Raw genomic sequence first — 19,823 nt, 5'->3', positions numbered from 1 at the left:
CTGAAAGCTCTGCTCTTTAATACCAAAGGGACAGCTCTCTAATAAGATATATCCTTGGCCATGTGGTGACACACACACACTGGCATTAGCAGTAGCAAACACTATGAAGTGTGAATCAGAAATGTATGTTTGCAGACACACGCAGGGACATGCACTAGACATACACTGATTGCATTCAGCGTCCTTGCCCCTGTCCACTGTGTCTCTTATCAACATGTTTTTATGCTTTACATTTAATGGGAGTTTGCCATACCAAACATCAGCATGTATGCCACAAATCTCCTCACTGCATAAAGTATCAAATAGACCCAAATGCTACAGATAGTTATGGACTGCAGGGATGCAGAACCAGCCTAGGACTCTGGTTCATTGAATTCGTGATAATCTGGAGCAAATCTATCAGATAAACAGCTGTGCTTTGTCATAAGATGAGGAAAAGTTCCTCTGGACCTGCTAGAAGACATCTCTTGAGGAGAGCTCTTCCCTGCCTGACGCCATAGATGGCATTATCTGCAGCCTGCATTTAAATGCACTGCAGCAGATCTGCAGTTCTGCACTCTAATACAGCAAAAGATGAAACCACAAGGGTTTTTTAAAAATCTAATATTTAGAGACCATTTTTGCTGGTTTGGCTCTGCAAAGTTCCAGTGTTAATTTGATGCCAAGTTCAAGGATGGGAACAGCATGATATCAACAATAGTTGAAACTACTATAGCTAGTGATGCCACCCTTGTCTAGCAGCATGTAGCTTGGCTCACTTGCCAGAGTCATCACATTTGCTCTGAACGGTGTACCTGTTCTCTAACTGAGGCACACTTTGGTCAGCATAATGGTATAATCAGATCTGTGGATGGATACTCCTGTCTTTGGGTGGTGGGGGCTGGCTAAATTTTCTTTTATCCCTTACAGTTTCTGCACCGCGTTTAATGCAGCTCCATGGTAACATTTTAATTTATCAAAGTGCTGATAAAATCCTTAAATCTACCATCTCTCCCCATGTTTCAGTCCACGTGCTTATTCCTCAGAAACACCTATACTCCCGGCTATCTTAATGGTTGTACACATTGAGTGGCTATTGTTATATGTGCTTGATACCTATGGGAAAGGCACAAATCTCTTAGCTTCACGGGAAAAGGTGGCTGCTTGACTTCATCACTATAGTTACTATGAGGTATATAAAATACACACGCCCCAAATGCTCTTAAAATACACTGCTTTTCTTTCACACTTTTTTGCAATTTAGCCTGGAATATATCCAAAAGGAGGCCATTAAGCTTTGCTGAGAATCTTGCCACATCCACCAAAATCTCTTTCCCACCCACCTCAGACTGAAACCTGATATGACATCCCTATTTTAAATGTTGATTGAAATGTTCAGTTTTAAATAGTCTCACTGAAAGTCCCTTTTTAGTTAAAATATTTGATCCAATAAACAGAACTAGGAGAATATTCCAATATTATTCAGACATTTAGTATTCATCTTCCAAGTCACTCTGCAATTATTCTCTAATTAATGTTCCCAGCACTGATTAATATAATTAATCCTATTATAGACAGTCAGCGGTCTGATTAACTTGTATTTTTCTTCATATCTATGAATTCACTTACCTCAGTACCAGACTGCCCTGCCAGGCTTCATAATAGAAGGATCTCCACATAGAAAACAAAAAAAAGATCAAGCAGGGTTTTTTTTAACCCCATTAACAAAGTAAGGACTGGCGGGGACTCATATATAAGCTTATATAAGGAAAGGAGGTAAGGTTACTCCTTCCTACAAACAGACATATATGTCAGTTTCAGTTTTCAGTTTTCCAGCTTGAAATTCCTTTTGCCCGGTATCACATTTACACATATTTCACACACACAAAAAGACCACACAAAAATGTGTATACATATTTTTCTACATTTCTCCTAATACATGCATTTCTATATGCAGTTTTGTCTAATATAAACATTTTTGCAAGCAAATTCCCCTAATATTATGTGATTTTGCAAGTTATTTTCACTAAGGTATGTGCACATTTTTTGGACGGAGAACTACCTCACATAATTCAGAGAAGTACGCATTTCGAAGGATACTTCCATTTCGGTTTGCTTATTGGTTCCGGAAGTGTGAATTAGCCAGGTTGGCGATAAGATGTGAACTGAACAAATTTCCCCCCCATCCCTACTCCTCCCACTCTGCAGATTGAACAAAGACCACAAATTGTCCAATTGGCTCCTGATCTAGATAGAAGGATTTTTGGTAGGTGTGGTGTTGAGCTTGCCTTATCATTGTGAGGTGACCAAGGGTAGTTATCTTTGTTTTTCTTCCCATTAAACATTTCTGCAGTGCACTGCAGGACCCACTAGCATGGACACATGTCTTGGTCAAACTGGTGCTGATGCCTACCTGTATCCTCCTGCCCCCTTATTCCCCCACCTGTGAACTTACCTGGGAAGCCCTCCATCATTTTAAATTTCCCACAACACCCCACAGTACCTAACCTAGTGACACTCTAAGGGTTTGTGGGAATTGTAAATGGTGGGTGGCCTCCCAGACCTAGCTACAGACATCACATAAGTCCTTGGCTGGGAGAGAGCACCAGGGGCGATTTGACAGGAGAACCTCCATATCTAGAGCTGGCTCTGTCCCGTGATAAGGCCACACTCACTTTTGCCTTCACTTTATCTTGTCCATCCCTCAGCTGGCCAGGAGATGGGTCTAACACAGCCGGTCAACCTATGCCAAGTGAAAAGAAAGTACACTACCACAGAAAGAGTTGGCTAAGCAAATACCTCCAGGTGCCTCCAGCAACCAAGCTTAACCACAAAGAACATGAGCCACTAAACACATATAGGGTCACTAATCTGAACAGGGATGGTGGTGGACTCACACTCTTGAGCCACTATGCTACACCAGCAACCAAAACACTTGTAGGTGGCAAGATTTTAATCTGAGACAGGGATTTGTATAACATAGGAACATAAGAAACTGCCCTTATTGCAAATCAGACCAGCTGCCCATGTAGCTCACCTACATGGACTGACAGTGGCTCTCCAGTGTTTTAGACAGGAGCCTTTCACAGCCTGGAGATGCTGGGAACCAAAGCTGGGACCTTCCACATGTCAAGCATCTGCTCTGCCACTGAGCTATGACTCTTCTCCTTTTGCTTCATCTGGTAAACAGTGATCTAGAGATGGGTCATGCCCTGATAGTAATTTGTGTTGCACGAACACTGAGGAAAAAAATTGAAGCAGAAAGAGGCAGAAGATAGGGACAGGGTATGAAAAAGAAAGGAGAAATACTGTATGCATATTTCACACAAAAATTGAAAATGGGGTCACATGTTGCAGGCTACAGTTAAAGCATAGGATTAATAAAAGGTTGAAAACTATGGTTGCAATCCTATATACACACCTGGGAGTAAGTCTCACTGAACTCAGTTGGACTTACTTCTGTGTAAACATGCATAGGATTGCACTGTCATGCAACCATCATCCAAGAGAAAAATAACAACAAAGATCTATGCAGATGGGTTTTTTTGTTCCAGAGTTTCTCAAGGCAGCAAAATGTTCCCAAATAAACAATGTGTATGTGTGTTGTTGGAAGAAGAACAACTAAGTCTGTTTTCCTGGACCAATTTATGTTTAAACATTTTTATGCCAACACTTTGCAGTGGCTGGGACAAAAGAAAAAACAACATATGGTTAAATAAATAAATACCGTAAATAAAAAAAAGTGGCTGAAATATGGGGACATTTTACATTACTGTGTAGGTGACAATGTCCTAGCAGGACCGTGTTGTAGGTCTACTTCAGTGTAAATTCTACAACTAAAAGTGCACTGGGAAAGGGATTTTGCTCTTGATTGGATAAGAGCTAAATGTAACATCTTGTATTCAGGAGAAAATAACTGCAAAAAACTTTGTGCGTTGAATGTGCTCCATAGACCATGTTATTGTAATGCTAACAACGTAAGTGTGAGTATTACTATCACCATAATGCACATAGGGTTCCCAAGCTGAGAGAACAAGAGAACAATAATAAAACCATATAGCAAACTGCTTAGAGGTTTTATTACAATCAAGTGGTACATGCATTTTGTTAAATAAGTACAAAAACTAAAATAGTAATTATGTGGCAGAGGAGATTTGAACCAGGAACTTCCTAATTCATAGCTCAGTTCCTCAGATGCTACATTACACCTCTGCTGTACATTGCTACTTATATAGGATGCAACTCTCAAGGGTCAATGCAAATCAACCTTTTTTTATAAAAAATCACACTGAGCCAATGAGTCATAGGGTTGTCCCCACAACAGGGTTTCTGGAATCTTGACGCATCTTTCACAGGTAGAAGGTCATCCCTACCTAAGAGCTCACGCACAAAAGTTACCTGCCTTTTTCAGTTTGACACCTTCAAGGACATGCTGCTGCCAGGAATAGAGTCCATCAAATATTCATAAAGCCCAGCTCCACTCCCAAGTCAAAGTCAGCAATCAGGATTGACCCAGAATATACAGGCAGCAACCTCGTCCTCATCTCAGCAGATAAACAATACACACAGTGCCAGGTGTGACTGCCAGGAGATTCTTATAAAGATAGTCATAATCATCATGACTTGGGATCAATTTGTACTACTGTTTTGGCACATGGCAGCCACAAAAACAAAATCAGAACACCGTGTCATCCAGACCGGGAACTGTGGTTAATCTTAACTACAGTTAGGTTCAGAGAAGTCAACTTCAAAACATAATTTTTGATGCTGACTTGTTTAAACTGACCATAGTTAATATTCACTAATAGGTAAAAAACTTTGCAGTTTAAGAAAGTACCTATAGCCAACAGATATTTCTATCAAACTTTAAAAAGCAGGGAAATTGGGCAGCTATAATGAATGCACCAGGGGAGCAGGAGACCTGAACTCCTCTCTGAGATATTGTACTGCCCTACAAATTAGTCAAAATTAAAACACAATTTGGGCTGGTCTTTCACAGTCCAATCCACTTGCTGTGTAGCTTGGAAGAATTTGGTAACATGTGCCTCTGAGCTCTATTAGTGAATTTCTCTGCTTTTTAATCTGGGGGCGGGGAGTAAGAAATGGGATCCTGTGCAAGTTTGCTGAGAATGGATTGATCATTTGCACGCTTATTGAGTTCAGTGGGAATTATTCCCCTGCAATCATGCTTAGGATAGGTGAAACTGACCACAGGGGATGGGGAGGGGGGGAGGAGGACAGGTTTGATCATTTGCATGTTTATTGAGTTCAGTAGGATTTACTCCCATGCAATCATGCTTAGGATAGGTAAAACTGACCGGGGGGAAGGGAGGGAGGGCTGCAGTGGGCAGGGGAGGAGGAAGAGGGGAGGGGAAGGGGAGGAAAGGTCTGATCATTTGCATGCTTACTGAGTTCAATGGGATTTACTCCTATGCAATCATAGTTAGGATAGGTAAATCTGACCATGGGGGGCAGGGGAGGGGAGGAAGGGGCAGATTGGAGGGGGCAAAGGAAGGGGGAGGGGAGGGCAGGTTTAATCATTTGCATGCTTATAGAGTTCAATGATTTTTACTCCCGTGCAATCATGCTTAAGATGGGTAAAACTGGCCATGGGGAAGAGGAAGGGGAAAGGGAGGAGGGGGAAGGGGAAGGAGGGGATTGGAAGGGGATGGGGAGGGAGGGACAAAGGAAGGGGGAGGGAAGGGGCAAGAGGGAGAGGATAGGAGAAGGGATGGTGGATTTGATCATTTGCATACTTTTTGAGTTCAATGGGATTTATTTCTGTGCAGTCATGTTTGAAAATGGAAATGGACTCCTTCAACTCGATCCCAACGCATGGCAACCCTATGAATAGGGTTTTCATGGTAAATGGTATTCAGAGACTGAGAGGCAGTGACTGACCCAAGGTCACTCAGTGAGATTCATGGCTGTGTGGGGATTTGAACCCTGGTCTCCCAGGTCGTAGTCCAACACTGACCCAGGGGAGTGGCAGGGAAGGTAGGAGGAAGGGGAGGGAAGGAGATTGGGTGGGTAGGCACTGGGCAGAGGGGAAGCTCCTTTCCTTTCCAAAAGGAAAACATTGTGAACAGTATCATTGCTTTTCAAGTTTCCCCCACCTTTTTATTCTACAGCAGGCACATGTAGCCTCCCACCCAAATTTAAACCAAAGCTGTCCCTGGCCACATCCACACCAGGCCTTTATTTCACTTTGGACAGTTATGGCTTCTCTCAAAGAATCCTGGGAAGTGCAGTTAGTGAAGGGTGCTGAGAGTTGCTAGGAGATGCCCTGTTCTCCTCACAGAGCTTCAATCAGAGTGTCTGACTGTCAAACCAGTATGGCCACTGGAGCTGTATCAGTGGAATAGGAGTCTCCTCTCAGCACCCTTCACACATTACACTTCCCAGGATTCTTTGGGGAAAGCCATGACTGTCCAAAGTGAAACCAAAGTCTGGTGTGGGTGTGGCCCCATGATTAGCCAAGCCCAGCAGCTGTGCATCTGGCTTTTAGAACACTGACAGTTGGTTCTTACTGAGCATGCCCAACAATGCAAAATTTCTTAAATTAATTAAAAATCAGCCAGGAATTTTTTTAACTTTTAAACTGCAGAACGTGAAGGTCAGAGTATGGGGCAATGTCAGTAATAGGATTACAGGTACTCAGTGAACATGGCTGGTTTTTAATTAATTTCAACAGATTATGAGAACTCTGACAGAAAAAAGTCCACAAGTGGTCTGGGGTTTTTTTCTCTCTTTTTAGACTTTGAACTCTATTCTCTCTGACTGTTTTGTGTATCACCATGAAAATTTAGAGGGTTGTTAAGCAAGCATTTCTGAGTTCAGAACTGTAAGTTTTGTAAGGATTTGTTTTGAAATGAGGTTATGGGAAGCATCAGAATGGCATGGGGGTATTTTCAATTTAACATTGCGGAATGTGAAGAATCCACGCTGGCTATAGTATACAGCCACTCTCGTGGATGTATAATTAACTATTAGTACTAATGAAAGCTGAGGCAAACAGCAGCCACAATGGAGAATAGTCTGGATCAGCCCCCCGCACAAAACTGCTATTTATCAAAGACAAAACCAAACACACATCACATCACATCATTAATATCACAACTCATTTGCCCCTTAATTTATAGTTAAGGCAAAATTTAGCTCTAGCTCTAGAGTACATGCTTAAAGAGGCATGATAATGGGAGGGCTCATTCAGAAAATTTGTTTCTGTTCAGACTATGGCGGAAATAAGATTTATAGAGCTGAAGGCCCATCACAAAGCAATCTTCCTGAAAGAAAACAGTGCTGCTCAATGTCTTGAACTCCATGTATGCTGCCTTGAGTTCCATCAAGGAAAAAAAGACCTGTTTATTGAGCATTCATGCTGATTCTTTGGCCGAGAGATTAGATAACTACAGCTATTTAATTAGCATTTGTCCTGATTTGCTTGAGGGGCAGTTAGACAACATTGCATCAAGCAAGTCTTATCCTACACTTTCCAACGTGTTTATTTCCCCATCACTTTCTTCATCACAAAAAGTCTGATCATTTGAGGAAGTGGGTTTGTTGCACAAAAGGTGACAGCCAGTTTGATGTAATGGTTAGGGTGTTAGACTATGACCTGGGAAACCAGGGTTCAGATCCCCACTCGGTCATAAAGCTCACTGGTTGACCTTGGGCCAATCACTGTCCCTCAGACAAACTTACCTCACAAGGTTGTTATGAAGATAAAATGGGGAAAGGAGAACCATGTACACCACCTTTTGCTCCTTGGAGGAAAGGTGGGCTAGAAATGAAATGAAATGAAATAAATAAATAAGAGCTCCAAATCAGCATTAATCGTGAGACCTAGATTTGCCAGTATGTGACTGAATCCCACCCAAAAAATAATGACAATATGGAAGTGCCCCTAGTTAAGTTAATAAGATATATAAAGTTGCAAGGCTATGATTTTGTTGTGGCTTGCACAGGACAAAGTAAATGAGGTTCATGATAAGTGGGAGTATCCTCTTTAACTTCGTTATTTGTTTGGGGTAATTAGTGAACCTACAGGGATAAAAATATATGGAAGCCTTTACCCCTGACGAGTGCCATCTAATGCTCTATTCTGCTACAATAAATAGCAGGTTAATTGTTCTGTGGCATTTCAACTCACATTGTGGTTTTATTTATTATGTTTTTACTTTCACTAAAAGGATGCTGGCCTCTTTGGGCTTGCATTAAAGTGAACAGTTAAGATTAAATACTGCATTCTCAAGGTACCGGCTATACTCACTTACTTGGGAGTAAGCTGCACTGAATTTAATATAACTTACGTTGGAGGAAACATGTATAGGCTTGCACTGTAAATTGTCCCAACATTATTAATACTCTAAGTCAGGGGTAGCCAACATGGTGCCCTCCAGATTTGAGATGTTCTTGGACTACAATTCCCATTAGCTCTAGTCAGAATGACCAAGGATGGGCCAGGGATTATGGGAGCTGTAGTCCAAGAATATTTTGAGGGTATAATGTTGGCTATCCTTACTTAAATTTAACAACACTATGCCCTAGTCTGCACATAATGCAAAGCCATAGTCTAAAACCTTTGGCTACTGCTTTGGGTTTGTTTGGAGAGAAACAAACCATGAGTGCTGGTTTGCACGTAACAATGAGTCAGAGTTTTGGGTGTTTTGCTCTCCTGTATGGCACAGAGAGGAAGGGGTTGGGAAGCACATTACTCACTTGTGATAAACCACGGTCTGTTTCAGACAACAGCTTCATGTTATGTGCAAATCAGGCCAGTGGCCCATCAAGATAAACCAGGGTGGCTAACCTATGACCCTGCAGACGTTGCTGGACTACAATTCCCATCAACTCTGACCATTAGCCATGCTGACTGGGGCTGATGGGAGTCAGAGTCCAACATCTGGAGGGCTAAATAAACCATATCTGGGCTGTTTTGCTTCTGCCCACTTGTACTGGAAACAAACAAACCATGATCTCAGACTTAGCATTGCATCCAAACCAGAGACTGTGGGTTGTTTTAGAACAAAAATTGGCTGATGATTGTGGTTTATTGGGAGCAAAATAAACCACAACCCCTGATTTGCATATAAAACCAAAGCTATGTCTGGGATTGTGGCGGGGTTCTTCCCAGCACAAGCAGGGAGGAGCAAGACAAGTGTGATTCACTCATGCATAGTAACAATAGTTTATTGCTTATGTGATATGAAAAGATGGCCAATAGCTACCTGATGTTGATGCACCATTCAGAAACGTCCACCACCACCCTGACTTCTAGGCTAGGGATGTGGGAGAAATAACATTTGGTTCATACATTTAATGCAAGCCTACCTAATTTGCACTTCCTGAAAACATATACTGAAATGCTGCTACCTCTGGAAATTTGCACTTCTCTAAATTTTGTCATGCAGTTCTCCAGCCAAAAAGAGAATACAAAAATACATTTTAGCATGGGAAGTTGCTGGCAAAAATTGGTATATTGGGGGAAATGCGCATTTTTATGTGTGTGGACTTTAAAAAGAAAGTAAACTGATGTCAAAATGGGGCAAACTGAACTTAAAGTTCGAAAGATGAAAAACTTGAAAAATGGTTACATTCACACATCCCTTTTCCAGGATCTTTTGAACTGCAAGAAAACATGCATGAGTATGACGTTGGGAGTCTCTCAGTCCTCTAGGAATGGACCCATAAACCATTGCTATGTAACTGAACTCATATCCTTTAGCAATAACTCATAATGCAATTTCATCGCTGTTGCATGAAATTGGAGTCATCCTCAAATACATGTTAGAAATGTATTAGGGATCTATTTGACCCCCAATATTACACTGCCATACTATCTAACTTTAAAACAAGTTCTGATGGGACTTATTTCATAACAAGCATGTTTAGGATTCACTATGCTGATTAAATAGAGGCATTTTTTTACAACCTTATTAGGGTGAAAAAAAATCTCCAGCCGCCTGTACTACTACACTGGGAGACACAATCCAGCAAGATGGTCTCTTGGGCCAGCCCAACTGCAAGAGCAGTATCATTCCTAATATGGTTTGTGCAGGATAACTTCCTGCTGGACTGTGCCCTCAGTGGCTTTCCTTGCTTGGCCTCTGTGCAAAACTGCAGAAAAGACACCATGTAAATCAGCTTGGAAGAGTGGCAAATTGTAAACTACACTCATGTTTATTCAATTACAATTCATCCTCATTGTTTTGACGTGCTAAAATTCATTTGTTGTTCACAGGAATGGCACAAAGGCTCTATCAGCATTCGCCGTTAGTTAATAGCCACTTAGGGTACAGATTTTCATGGGAGCTCTCCTGGCAGATATTATGAAAGACTTGATTTATAGTTCACATAACACTCCTTGCCCTATGAAAAACCAGACAAGCTGTGAGCCCCTGCATCTCTACCTGCTTGCATAGAATCATGGATGCTTCGATCTCGTGATCACTGTTAAAAAATAATTTGCATGAATCTCGAGTTTGGGTTGCCAGCTTTGTAATAAACCCTACTCCCGTGTTTTAACACCAACTTGAAATGCAGGCACTAGCAGGTGATGCTGCTTGTTTCCATGCCTTGAAAAGCTTTACTAGCTGCTTTTTGAAGATCAAGCTGCCTTTAAATACATAGGAGCAGAACCATCCATTCCCCGCCCATCCTCCCTCCCATCCTCCCCTTCAGTTAGCAAGCTTAGAGTTAGCATTTAGGATTTCCTTTGGCTTTCTTAGTACATTACAAGCCCACACATTTAAAGCACATGACTTCCCCCAATGAATCTTGGGCACTGTAGTCTGTTAAGGGTGCTGGGAAGTTGTAGTTCTGGGAGGGGAAAACCACAATTCCCAGGATTCTTTAAAGGAAGTCATGTGCTTTAAATGTGCATTGGATGTGTTTTAAATGTATGGTGTGGAGGCCGGGCCTGGCAACCAAGCGGTCTTCTGTATCTTTAAAAGGTGTGCAGGGGGGAGAATTCCACCTTGTGGTTTTTCTCATTACGGTGTTGCAAGAACACCTGCACTTGGCTGACTTGCTCTTCTCCTAAAGATACAGGATCAGTCTCAGGCCATGAACCTGGCAACCCTACTCATCAATTTCCCCCTACAATTACTCTCCAAATCCACACATACACCAGCTGGCCTCACTTCCAGTTTCAGGGTTTGTTTGGGGTCAGGGACAATATAAAACTGCCCCATGGAGGGGAACTCTTGCAGGGGAGAACCAGCAGACTACAAGCACATGTACCATGTTTCCATTATCTTGGCAGTCAAGAAATTGGGGCCATGCATTTTCCAATTATGCCTAGTTCCACCTTAAAACTAGGCCAAGTTTGTTACCCTTGCTTCTCCCTTGCCTCCCCCAACTCTTGTCTCTCACACTGTCACTGTCAAAACTGCAAGCTACTCGAAACAGGGGCTGGCCTTCTTTCCTTTTTTGCAATGTTACTCTTGTAAATGATGGTATACATTAATGGCACTGCATCATTATGTAATGAAAATCATTTATAGGTTAAACATATATGCATAAACAGAAAAAGCAGGAAGAACAGACAACCCTCCTGGATGGATTAAGAGCAAGGGACTGACAAAAGAAAGCCTGCCCATTTGCAGAGTTCATCAGAAGAGTCTCTCCTGTAGCTGAGGTACAATCAGTGGTGGTCAGAGTGAGAGTTTTTCAAGCATGGCCCCTGCCTTTGGAATGCTCTCTAGGGAACCTCACCTGGCACCTAAGTTGATAGGATTTGGGAGACCATTCTGGCTGCATAAGGACCAGTCAAGCACTTGCCTCTGCACTTTGGAAACAAAGGGAATAATAGCTAAATGGAACTTCCATGTGCATAGACAGTATATCGCCAAGTACCAGATGTTTGTTACAGGAAACAGGAGATAACCATCACCTTCATGCCCCTTCTCATGAGCATCCAGAAGCATTACTATAGCTGCTCTTGGAAGCGGATTGCAAGACTCTGAATGGAACTGAGTATGATCCAGCGAGGCAATTCTTATGAAATATCCTCTCGCTGATTAGTTGTGTCTTATTGAGATGGCTTATTAAGGCAGCTTCCCATCTGTTTTTGTTGTTGCTTCTACAGCAAATTAACACAGAAAGCTATTGTGGGAGGCACCACATATCATGTCTAAAGGGCCGGGCACATGACTGCCCCTCCTAAACCAGTTCCACTGCAGCTACATTCACAACCTCAATGGGAGCACTTCCTGGCAGAAGTTTAGAAACCTCCCTCCTGCCTCCCCAGCAAAAATAGATTAGGTATAAAGCACAGCTGAGAACCACAATTTCTGCTTGTTTCATTTGAAAAATTTAAAGGGGCTTCCACACGAACTAGATATATACTGGCGTGAAAGGCACAGTATTCTCCACATCCATCTCAACATACCCTTTTCACCAGTGCTCAGCTCCTGCCCCTATCCTGTCAGTTCAAAACAATCCTTCCCCCACATACACAGATGCACCCTGCAATTTAGCTCTTGTAGTCTTGCAAGTGTTAATTCCAAGGCAATAGTACTGCAGCCTGTCCATATGTTACAGCAGCCAGCTAGTATGCATGTTTGTTCTGAAAATATATAGAAAGTTTGGAAACCTGATTGAAACCTGTGGTTTAAACTGGCCTTTCTTCTTGGTGATATAAATCACAATTCAAATCAATTATTTAAATTGGCACCTTGATTTCAATCAGCCTATGTACCCTGGTTTGCTTAGGTTTATTTTGGTGGTGGAATTGAGGTTAAGTTGAGAAAGGGAGGGTGTTTTTCAAGTGAAAATTATGTTTTTATTGCGTTTTGCACTGGGTTGTTTTTGTGTTCATTCTTTTGGTCCACTGTCCTGAGGGGCTATTGACATTCATTCATTCATTCATTCTCTCTCTCTCTCATTCACACACCTCAAAGGTTCTTTTTCATTTTAAGGTGCTACAGCTGAAGCAAAATCTGTGCTTCCAAGACCCTTTAGCACCCTGTCATATGCAAGATCAGTGTGAATGTGGACAGCTGTTAGTGATCATGAAAAAAGAGACTGGTCTTTTATGTATGCATATTCAAAGAGGCTTTTAAGACTACCCACCTTTTGCTGCCACTGCCTCCCCCCACCGCGTTCCAGATGGCAATATCTCTTTTACCTCCACTGCAACAAGACCCACACACAGAGGCATGCACCCCAGCATCAATTTGCCCCGGACAACGGCCACCATCAGTGGATTAGGGGCAGGAGCATTAGGATCAAAAAGCAAGAAAAAGGCCGGGTTTGGGGACAAATACACATCCAAGGCTAGCAGGAATCTCAGACTGGATAGGCAGCAGTGAGGTGCAGCCAAGTAGCTCTAAACAGGAACTGTTGGTCTGCTAGCCAGCAGCCTCTTCCTGCTTCCTTTTACAGGCACTGACTAGGAGACTTCAGTAGCCAAAGTGCTTCTTAATCCTCATCCCCAATTTAAATAAAACTTATGTATAATGCATTTGTGTATAATTATCCCGTTACCCTGACCTCTTCCTCCACCTCCTCCCCCAGTATAACCCAAAATTGGATTGCAAACTCTTTGCTTCTTCATCAGAGGCAGGGCACTTCAAATAATCTCCACCAGTGAACCTGATCTCTCTCTCTCTCTCTCTCTCTCTCTCTCTCTCTCTCTCTCTCTCTCTCTCTCTCTCTCTCTCTCTCTCTCTCTCTCTCTCTCTCTCTCTCTCTCACACACACACACACACACACACACACACACACACACACACACACACACACACACACACACACACACACACACACACACACACACACACACACACACACACACACACACACACACACACACACACACACACACACACACACACACACACACACACACACACACACACACACACACACACACACTACAGTCTTGCATATAACAAGCAAAGAAATATTTTTGCTAGTCACCCTGTCTACACATACAGTCGTCGACAGCAAAAAAGAAGAAAAATTCTGCAAAGATACCTTGTACCAAGTCAGACCATTGGCACATCTAGCTCAGCATTGTCTTTTCTAACTCAGGCCTGTAGCCGGCGTAAGGGACGGAGGGAGGGAGGGAGCAGAAAAATCTGTTCTGTACTAAATTAGTCTTTTTTTAAAAGGAGGGGGCCAAAAAAATCCCACACACACAGCTACCGGCCTGCTCTGACTGGCAGTTGCTCTCCAGGTTCTCGGGCAAAGTCTTTCCCAGCCCTACTTCATGAGATCGTTTTAACTGGAGATGTTGAAGATTGAACCTGGGACTTTCTGCATTCAAAGCATGTACTCAACCACTGAACCACAGTTCCTCTTTCTAAAGCAGTCTTCCCCAGCCTGGTACCCTCCAGATGGTTTGAACAGACTACACCTGTCACGAGTCCCAGCCTGCTTCCCAGTCTACTGGTGATTTATCCTCACCAGAGACAAGCAGGCAAGTAGCTATTTGCAAGCCAGCCCTCTCTCTCCCTTCCTTCCCCCCCCCACACAGAGGGAGAGATTTGCCACAAGACCTTCTTAAAGGGAAAATGCTGTGCTTGCTATTTCTCCCAAATCTCCCTCATGTACCCTGCAAATTTAAATGCTCCTGCATCCAGTTCCTCCAAATGAGCTTTTGGGGGTAGGAATGGTATAGAACATGTGAATTTTATATGGGCATCTTCCAAGAGGTAAGCTCTTTTTGGTGAATGCACATGAATGATGAGCCCTTCTGTTTCTACATCACCAACAACGTTCTCACAAATTCTTTCATTTAGTTTAGAGTGGTTTTCTTCAGTCAACTCCTGTCAATCAATGTCAACAGGACTAAAGTGGGCTCCTACTGGAAGTTGTTGTTATTATATGCCTTCAAGTTGATTATGACTTATGGCCACCCTATGAATCAGTGACCTCCAAGAGCATTTGTCATGAACTACCCTGTTCAGATCTTGTAAGTTCAGGTCTGTGGCTTCCTTTATGGAATCAATCCATCTCTTGTTTGGTCTTCCTCTTTTTCTACTCCCTTCTGTTTTTCCCAGCGTTATTGTCTTTTCTAGTGAATCATGTCTTCTCATTATGTGTCCAAAGTATGATAATCTCAGTTTCATCATTTTAGCTTCTAATGATAGTTCTGGTTTAATTTGTTCTAACACCCAATTATTTGTATTTTTTGCAGTCCATGGTATGTACAAAGCTCTCCTCCAACATCACATTTCAAATGAGTTGACTTTTCTCTTATCCGCTTTCTTCACTATTCAAGTTTCACATCCATACATAGAGATTGGGAATACCATGGTCTAAATCACTGTTCTTCAACCTTGTGTCCCCAGATGTTGATGGAATGCAACTTCCATCATCCCTGACCATTCATCATGCTATCTGGAGACGATGGGAGTTGTAGTCCAACAACATCTGGCGATCCAGGGTTGAAGAACAGTGGTCTAAATGATCCTGACTTTAGTGTTCAGTGATACATCTTTGCATTTGAGGACCTTTCCTAGTCCCCTCATAGCTGCCCTCCCTAATCCTAGCCTTCTTCTGATTTCTTGACTATTGTCTCCATTTTGGTTAATGACTGTGCCAAAGTATTGATAATCCTTGACAAGCTCAATGTCCTCATTGTCAACTTTAAAGTTACATAAATCTTCTGTTGTCATTACTTTAGTCTTCTTGATATTCAGCTGTAGTTCTGCTTTTGTGCTTTCCTCTTTAACTTTCATCAGCATTCATTTCAAATCATTACTGTTTTCTGCTAGTAGTATGGTATCATCTGCATATCTTAAATTATTGATATTTCTCCCTCCAATTTTCACACCTCCTTCATCTTGGTCCAATCCCGGTTTCTGTATGATATGTTCTGCGTAAGATTAAACAAATAGGGTGATAAAATACACCCCTGTCTCACACCCTTTCAGATTGGGAACCAATCGGTTTCTCCATATTCTGTCCTTAGAGTAGCCTCTTGTCCAGGGTATAGGTTGCACATCAGGACAATCAGATGCTGTGGCACCCACATTTCTTTTAAAGCGTTCCATAGTTTTTCATGATCTACACAATCAAAGGCTTTGCTGTAATCTATAAAGCACAGGGTGATTTCCTTCTGAAATTCCTTGGTCTGTTCCATTATCCAACATATGTTTGTGATATGATCTCTGGTACCTCTTCCCTTTCTAAATCCAGCTTGGACATCTGGCATTTCTTGCTCCATATATGGTAAGAGCCTTTGATGTAGAATCTTGAGCATTACTTTATTTGCATGGGAGGAAGGGTGGGATATAAATCTAACAAATAAATAAGTAAGTTTTCATCCTGGGAGAGTTTGCTCCTACCACACATCCAAGCCTATGGTTTAGCATTCCCAGGCATCAGAGAAGTTTAACATTCTCTTTCTATAAAAAGCATCAGTTACAATGTGCATATATATAATTCCTTATCAATTATACCAGAAAGCTGGTGTTGTGTAGTCTGAGTTACAAATCAAGATGTCTTCAGTTTGAATCTCACCTCTGTCATGAGTTTACTTCCTGGCCTTAAGCAGAAGGATGACCCTGCTATACAGCAGGGTGAAGAGATTTGTTTTAGGTGGCTGGGTGGGGTGAATAAATGAAGGCAGGAACTGGTGTCTGAATGGTGCAGCAGCCTTTGTAAAGCTTTGGCCCTAGAGATGTGGGGGAAAGTACATTTGAGTCCACTTCCGGCAGCAAAATGCCTTGGCCCAGTACTGCTTAAGCAAGACCCCTATCTATAGCATGGGTATAATAAAACTAACTGACCTTTCAGGATTGTTGTAAGGATTATAAACAAGATAATGCATGTGAAGGGCTTTGAACATTGGAAAATGTTACCAAAATGCTAATAATTGTTATCAATTAGGACCCCAATTGCTAGCCTTTCTGCAGTGTACATGTCGACAAGCACCTTTTGGAGGAGGAGCTGTAAGTTGCAACTACACTCAGAGGAAACCAGTTCCTTTCTGTGTGACTCCTCTTTCTGGCCCACACCAAGAGGAGAGGGGTGGTGGGTAAACATATTTACCATCCTTTTTCCTCCGCTGCGCTGGGCGTATTTCTTTGGGTTTTTTTCAGTGGTTTGATAAGGTGAAGCTTCTCCTACCATGCAGTGCCACACCAGCAAAAGCTTCACCTGTTTAATTTTCCCACCTCAGGCTGCTGCTGAAGACAGAGAAGCAAGGGTGGGGTGGGGGTGGTCACCTTATGCTACACACACTCAAGCTTCCATCCATTTCTGTCCCCTAAGGTTGTCATCTTATTTTTCTGGTCTTGCTCTTCTGTCTTTAATAGCAACTGGAAACAAAGGGATAAAGCAAGGCACACCGCATCACTTTATTTCCAGGCCAGAAAAAGATTCATTGAGTCAATTTCTATGTTTCCAGTTTCTGTTAAAAGCATACAACCAAGGCCAAAAGGCTGGTTTACATGCATGTGCCTCACTTGATTATACTTTGCCTGATGGTTTGACAAGTGAATGTGTGAACCAACTCCATTGAAAAGCACTGTGTTTGATGCGATACGTGGGGTGATGAATCTTTATCTGTTGCGACTCATGCATGCACGCGCACACACACATCATCACGTGATGCCCCAGTCATCAAGTGACAAACATGCATGTGTGAATGGCCCAGAAAAAGAGATGGCAATTCTACTGCCCACATCTTGTTACCCACCACACAACAGCCACAGGAAACAAGCTGCAACAACCAGCCAGTGTGGTGTAATGGTTAGGGTGTTGAACTATGACCTGGGAGACCAGGGTTTGAATCCCCACTTGGCCATGGAGCTCATCAGGTGACTTTGGGCCAGTCACTGCCTCTCAGGCTAATCTACCTCACAGAATTGTTGTGAGGATCAAATGGGGAGCGGAAAACTACATGTGCCACCTTGAGCTCCTTGGAGGAAAGGTGGGGTATAAATGTAATAAATAATAATAAAATAAACAGACCAGAGCCACTAGAAAATGACAGAGCATCTCATTGCATTCCATGCCACCCATCAGCCATAGATCTCTACGTTTGTCCTAGGACCGGGAGCTGCTCAGTGGTAGAGTACACGCTTAGCACAAAAAAGGCCTGCAGGTTCAGTCCTCAAGTCTCTCCAACAAAAAGATATCATGTAGGAGGTTTGAGGAAGACCCTCTGAACCATGGATGTGGAACATAACACCCTTCCAGATGTTGCTGGACTCCCATCAGCCCCAGCCCCCACGGCCAGTGGGCAGTGATGATAGGATGTGTATTCCAACAACAGTTGCCATCCTGGGCTTTCTTGGGGGGAAGGTCAGGGATATAACTTAAAAAAATAAATATAAGCAACATCTGGAGGGCCACCAGTTCCTTGGATGACAGCTACCAGCACAGGGAGCACTTAATTAAGATGGACCAATAGGCTGACTCATTATAAGACAGCTTTGTATGTTGATATGAGACATATCCGCCAGAAAGCCTTGTACCATTTCAACACCCTTTTGCTGCCAGGCACCATCCATTAGCCACAGATCCCGATGCCTTCCAGTAAGTCACAATACAATCCTTTTTTCTCTCTTTCTCCTGTTCCTTACTTCCGGGAACCACAACAACTGACTACTAGAGCAGGGATGGGGAACCTGTAGCACTCCAAAGGTTGGTGGACTCCAGCATCCATCAGCCCCAGCCACCATGGCCAGTGGTCAGGAATGATCAGAGTTGCAGTCCGACAACATCTGGAGGGCCACACATTCTCTATTCCTGTACTAAAGCAATTAGAAACCTTAACAGGCCTTACTCTCTTAGCTTGGAGTGATATCTGAAACTCCTGGTCTCACTGCAAAACCTTTCTGCCACAAGGATACCAAGCAAACATGCTTCAGGTCAAGACAGCTATTTCACCAACATATGCCAGTCTAAGTCTCCCACAGAGATACCCAATCTTCACGTACTGGGTTTCCCCATTATCACCACCAAGACAAGGAGGAAGGAAATCAAACTCTTGCTTTTACTCACGGTTGTGAAGTTCTTGTCACTGCACTCCTGCCCCCGGAACTTGCAGTACAACAACATCTCCTTCACGTCATGGCCTACGCGCCCCATGAACTCACTCATGCTAAAGACTTTGGCTCGGTGATGCTGGAAGTTGGCCTTCTCTCGCAGTATGGCCAGGACGGTTGGGTCAGCGAGATGGGGATGAAGGACCTGCAGGTTGACATCTAGCAAGGCCAGCAGGTCACCGGCATGGTATAGGTCATTGGTGGTGAGGCGGGAGAAGCGGAACCCATTGAGATTGCAGATGGTGACAGATGGGAAGACCAGGCTGTTGGCAACGACCTCGTCCACCTTGGTGACATGCTGGTAGGAGAAGTAGTAGACCAGCCTCTCGGAACTCTCCACCAGGAGGAGGCCCAGGGAAGCCACAAAGACCAGAGCCCAGAGGGCCCGCCGGACAGTCATAGGTCCATAGACAAAGATATGGCGGATTCCATGCAGAGTTGAGGTGTTGGCAAAGATCTGGAGGCTGGAGGGCTGGAGGCTCCCCAGACTTCCCTCGCTGGTGCTCTCCTTCAAATCCATGGAGAAAGGATTGGTCATAAAGATGCCACTTCCCTCCTCTGCCTGCAGCCAATTTCTCCTACACTCCAGCCTCCACTCATGGGGTGAAAGAGGCAACAGAAACAGCAAGCAAGCAGGGCAGCTGTATGTGTTTGGGTGGCAGTGGGTAAGGTGTCTCCTGTGTGCCCCCCAGCAGCCTGGCAGGGATGGTGGGGGGGTAAAATGTTTATTTAAAATCCATTGCAACTCAACTGCTTGATTTCCTCACTGCGATAAGGAGGGCTGGTTTTATTTAGGGAGACACCAAGGTGATGTGGAAGAGATGTGGGTGGGAA

At 43.2% G+C, this 19,823-nt stretch overlaps 1 protein-coding gene across 5 annotated transcripts in view; it reads right to left on the bottom strand.

Moving 5' to 3' along the window:
• ASIC2 (acid sensing ion channel subunit 2) overlaps positions 1-19,527 on the bottom strand; it is a 485,065-nt gene extending 465,538 nt beyond the window's left edge. For all 5 annotated transcript variants that reach the window (XR_009758339.1, XR_009758340.1, XM_061588636.1 and 2 more), the window contains exon 1: positions 18,946-19,527. Coding sequence is in view for 3 of the 5 variants with exons in the window: in XM_061588636.1 (XP_061444620.1) it covers positions 18,946-19,527 (582 nt within the window). In the remaining 2 variants the exon portion in view is untranslated. The remainder of the gene's footprint in view (positions 1-18,945) is intronic.
• Between the last annotated feature and the right edge of the window lie 296 nt (positions 19,528-19,823).

Source organism: Rhineura floridana, chromosome 11, assembly GCF_030035675.1.
Source record: "Rhineura floridana isolate rRhiFlo1 chromosome 11, rRhiFlo1.hap2, whole genome shotgun sequence".
Classification (NCBI taxonomy): domain Eukaryota; kingdom Metazoa; phylum Chordata; class Lepidosauria; order Squamata; family Rhineuridae; genus Rhineura; species Rhineura floridana.
This window is presented reverse-complemented; position numbering and strand designations above follow the sequence as displayed.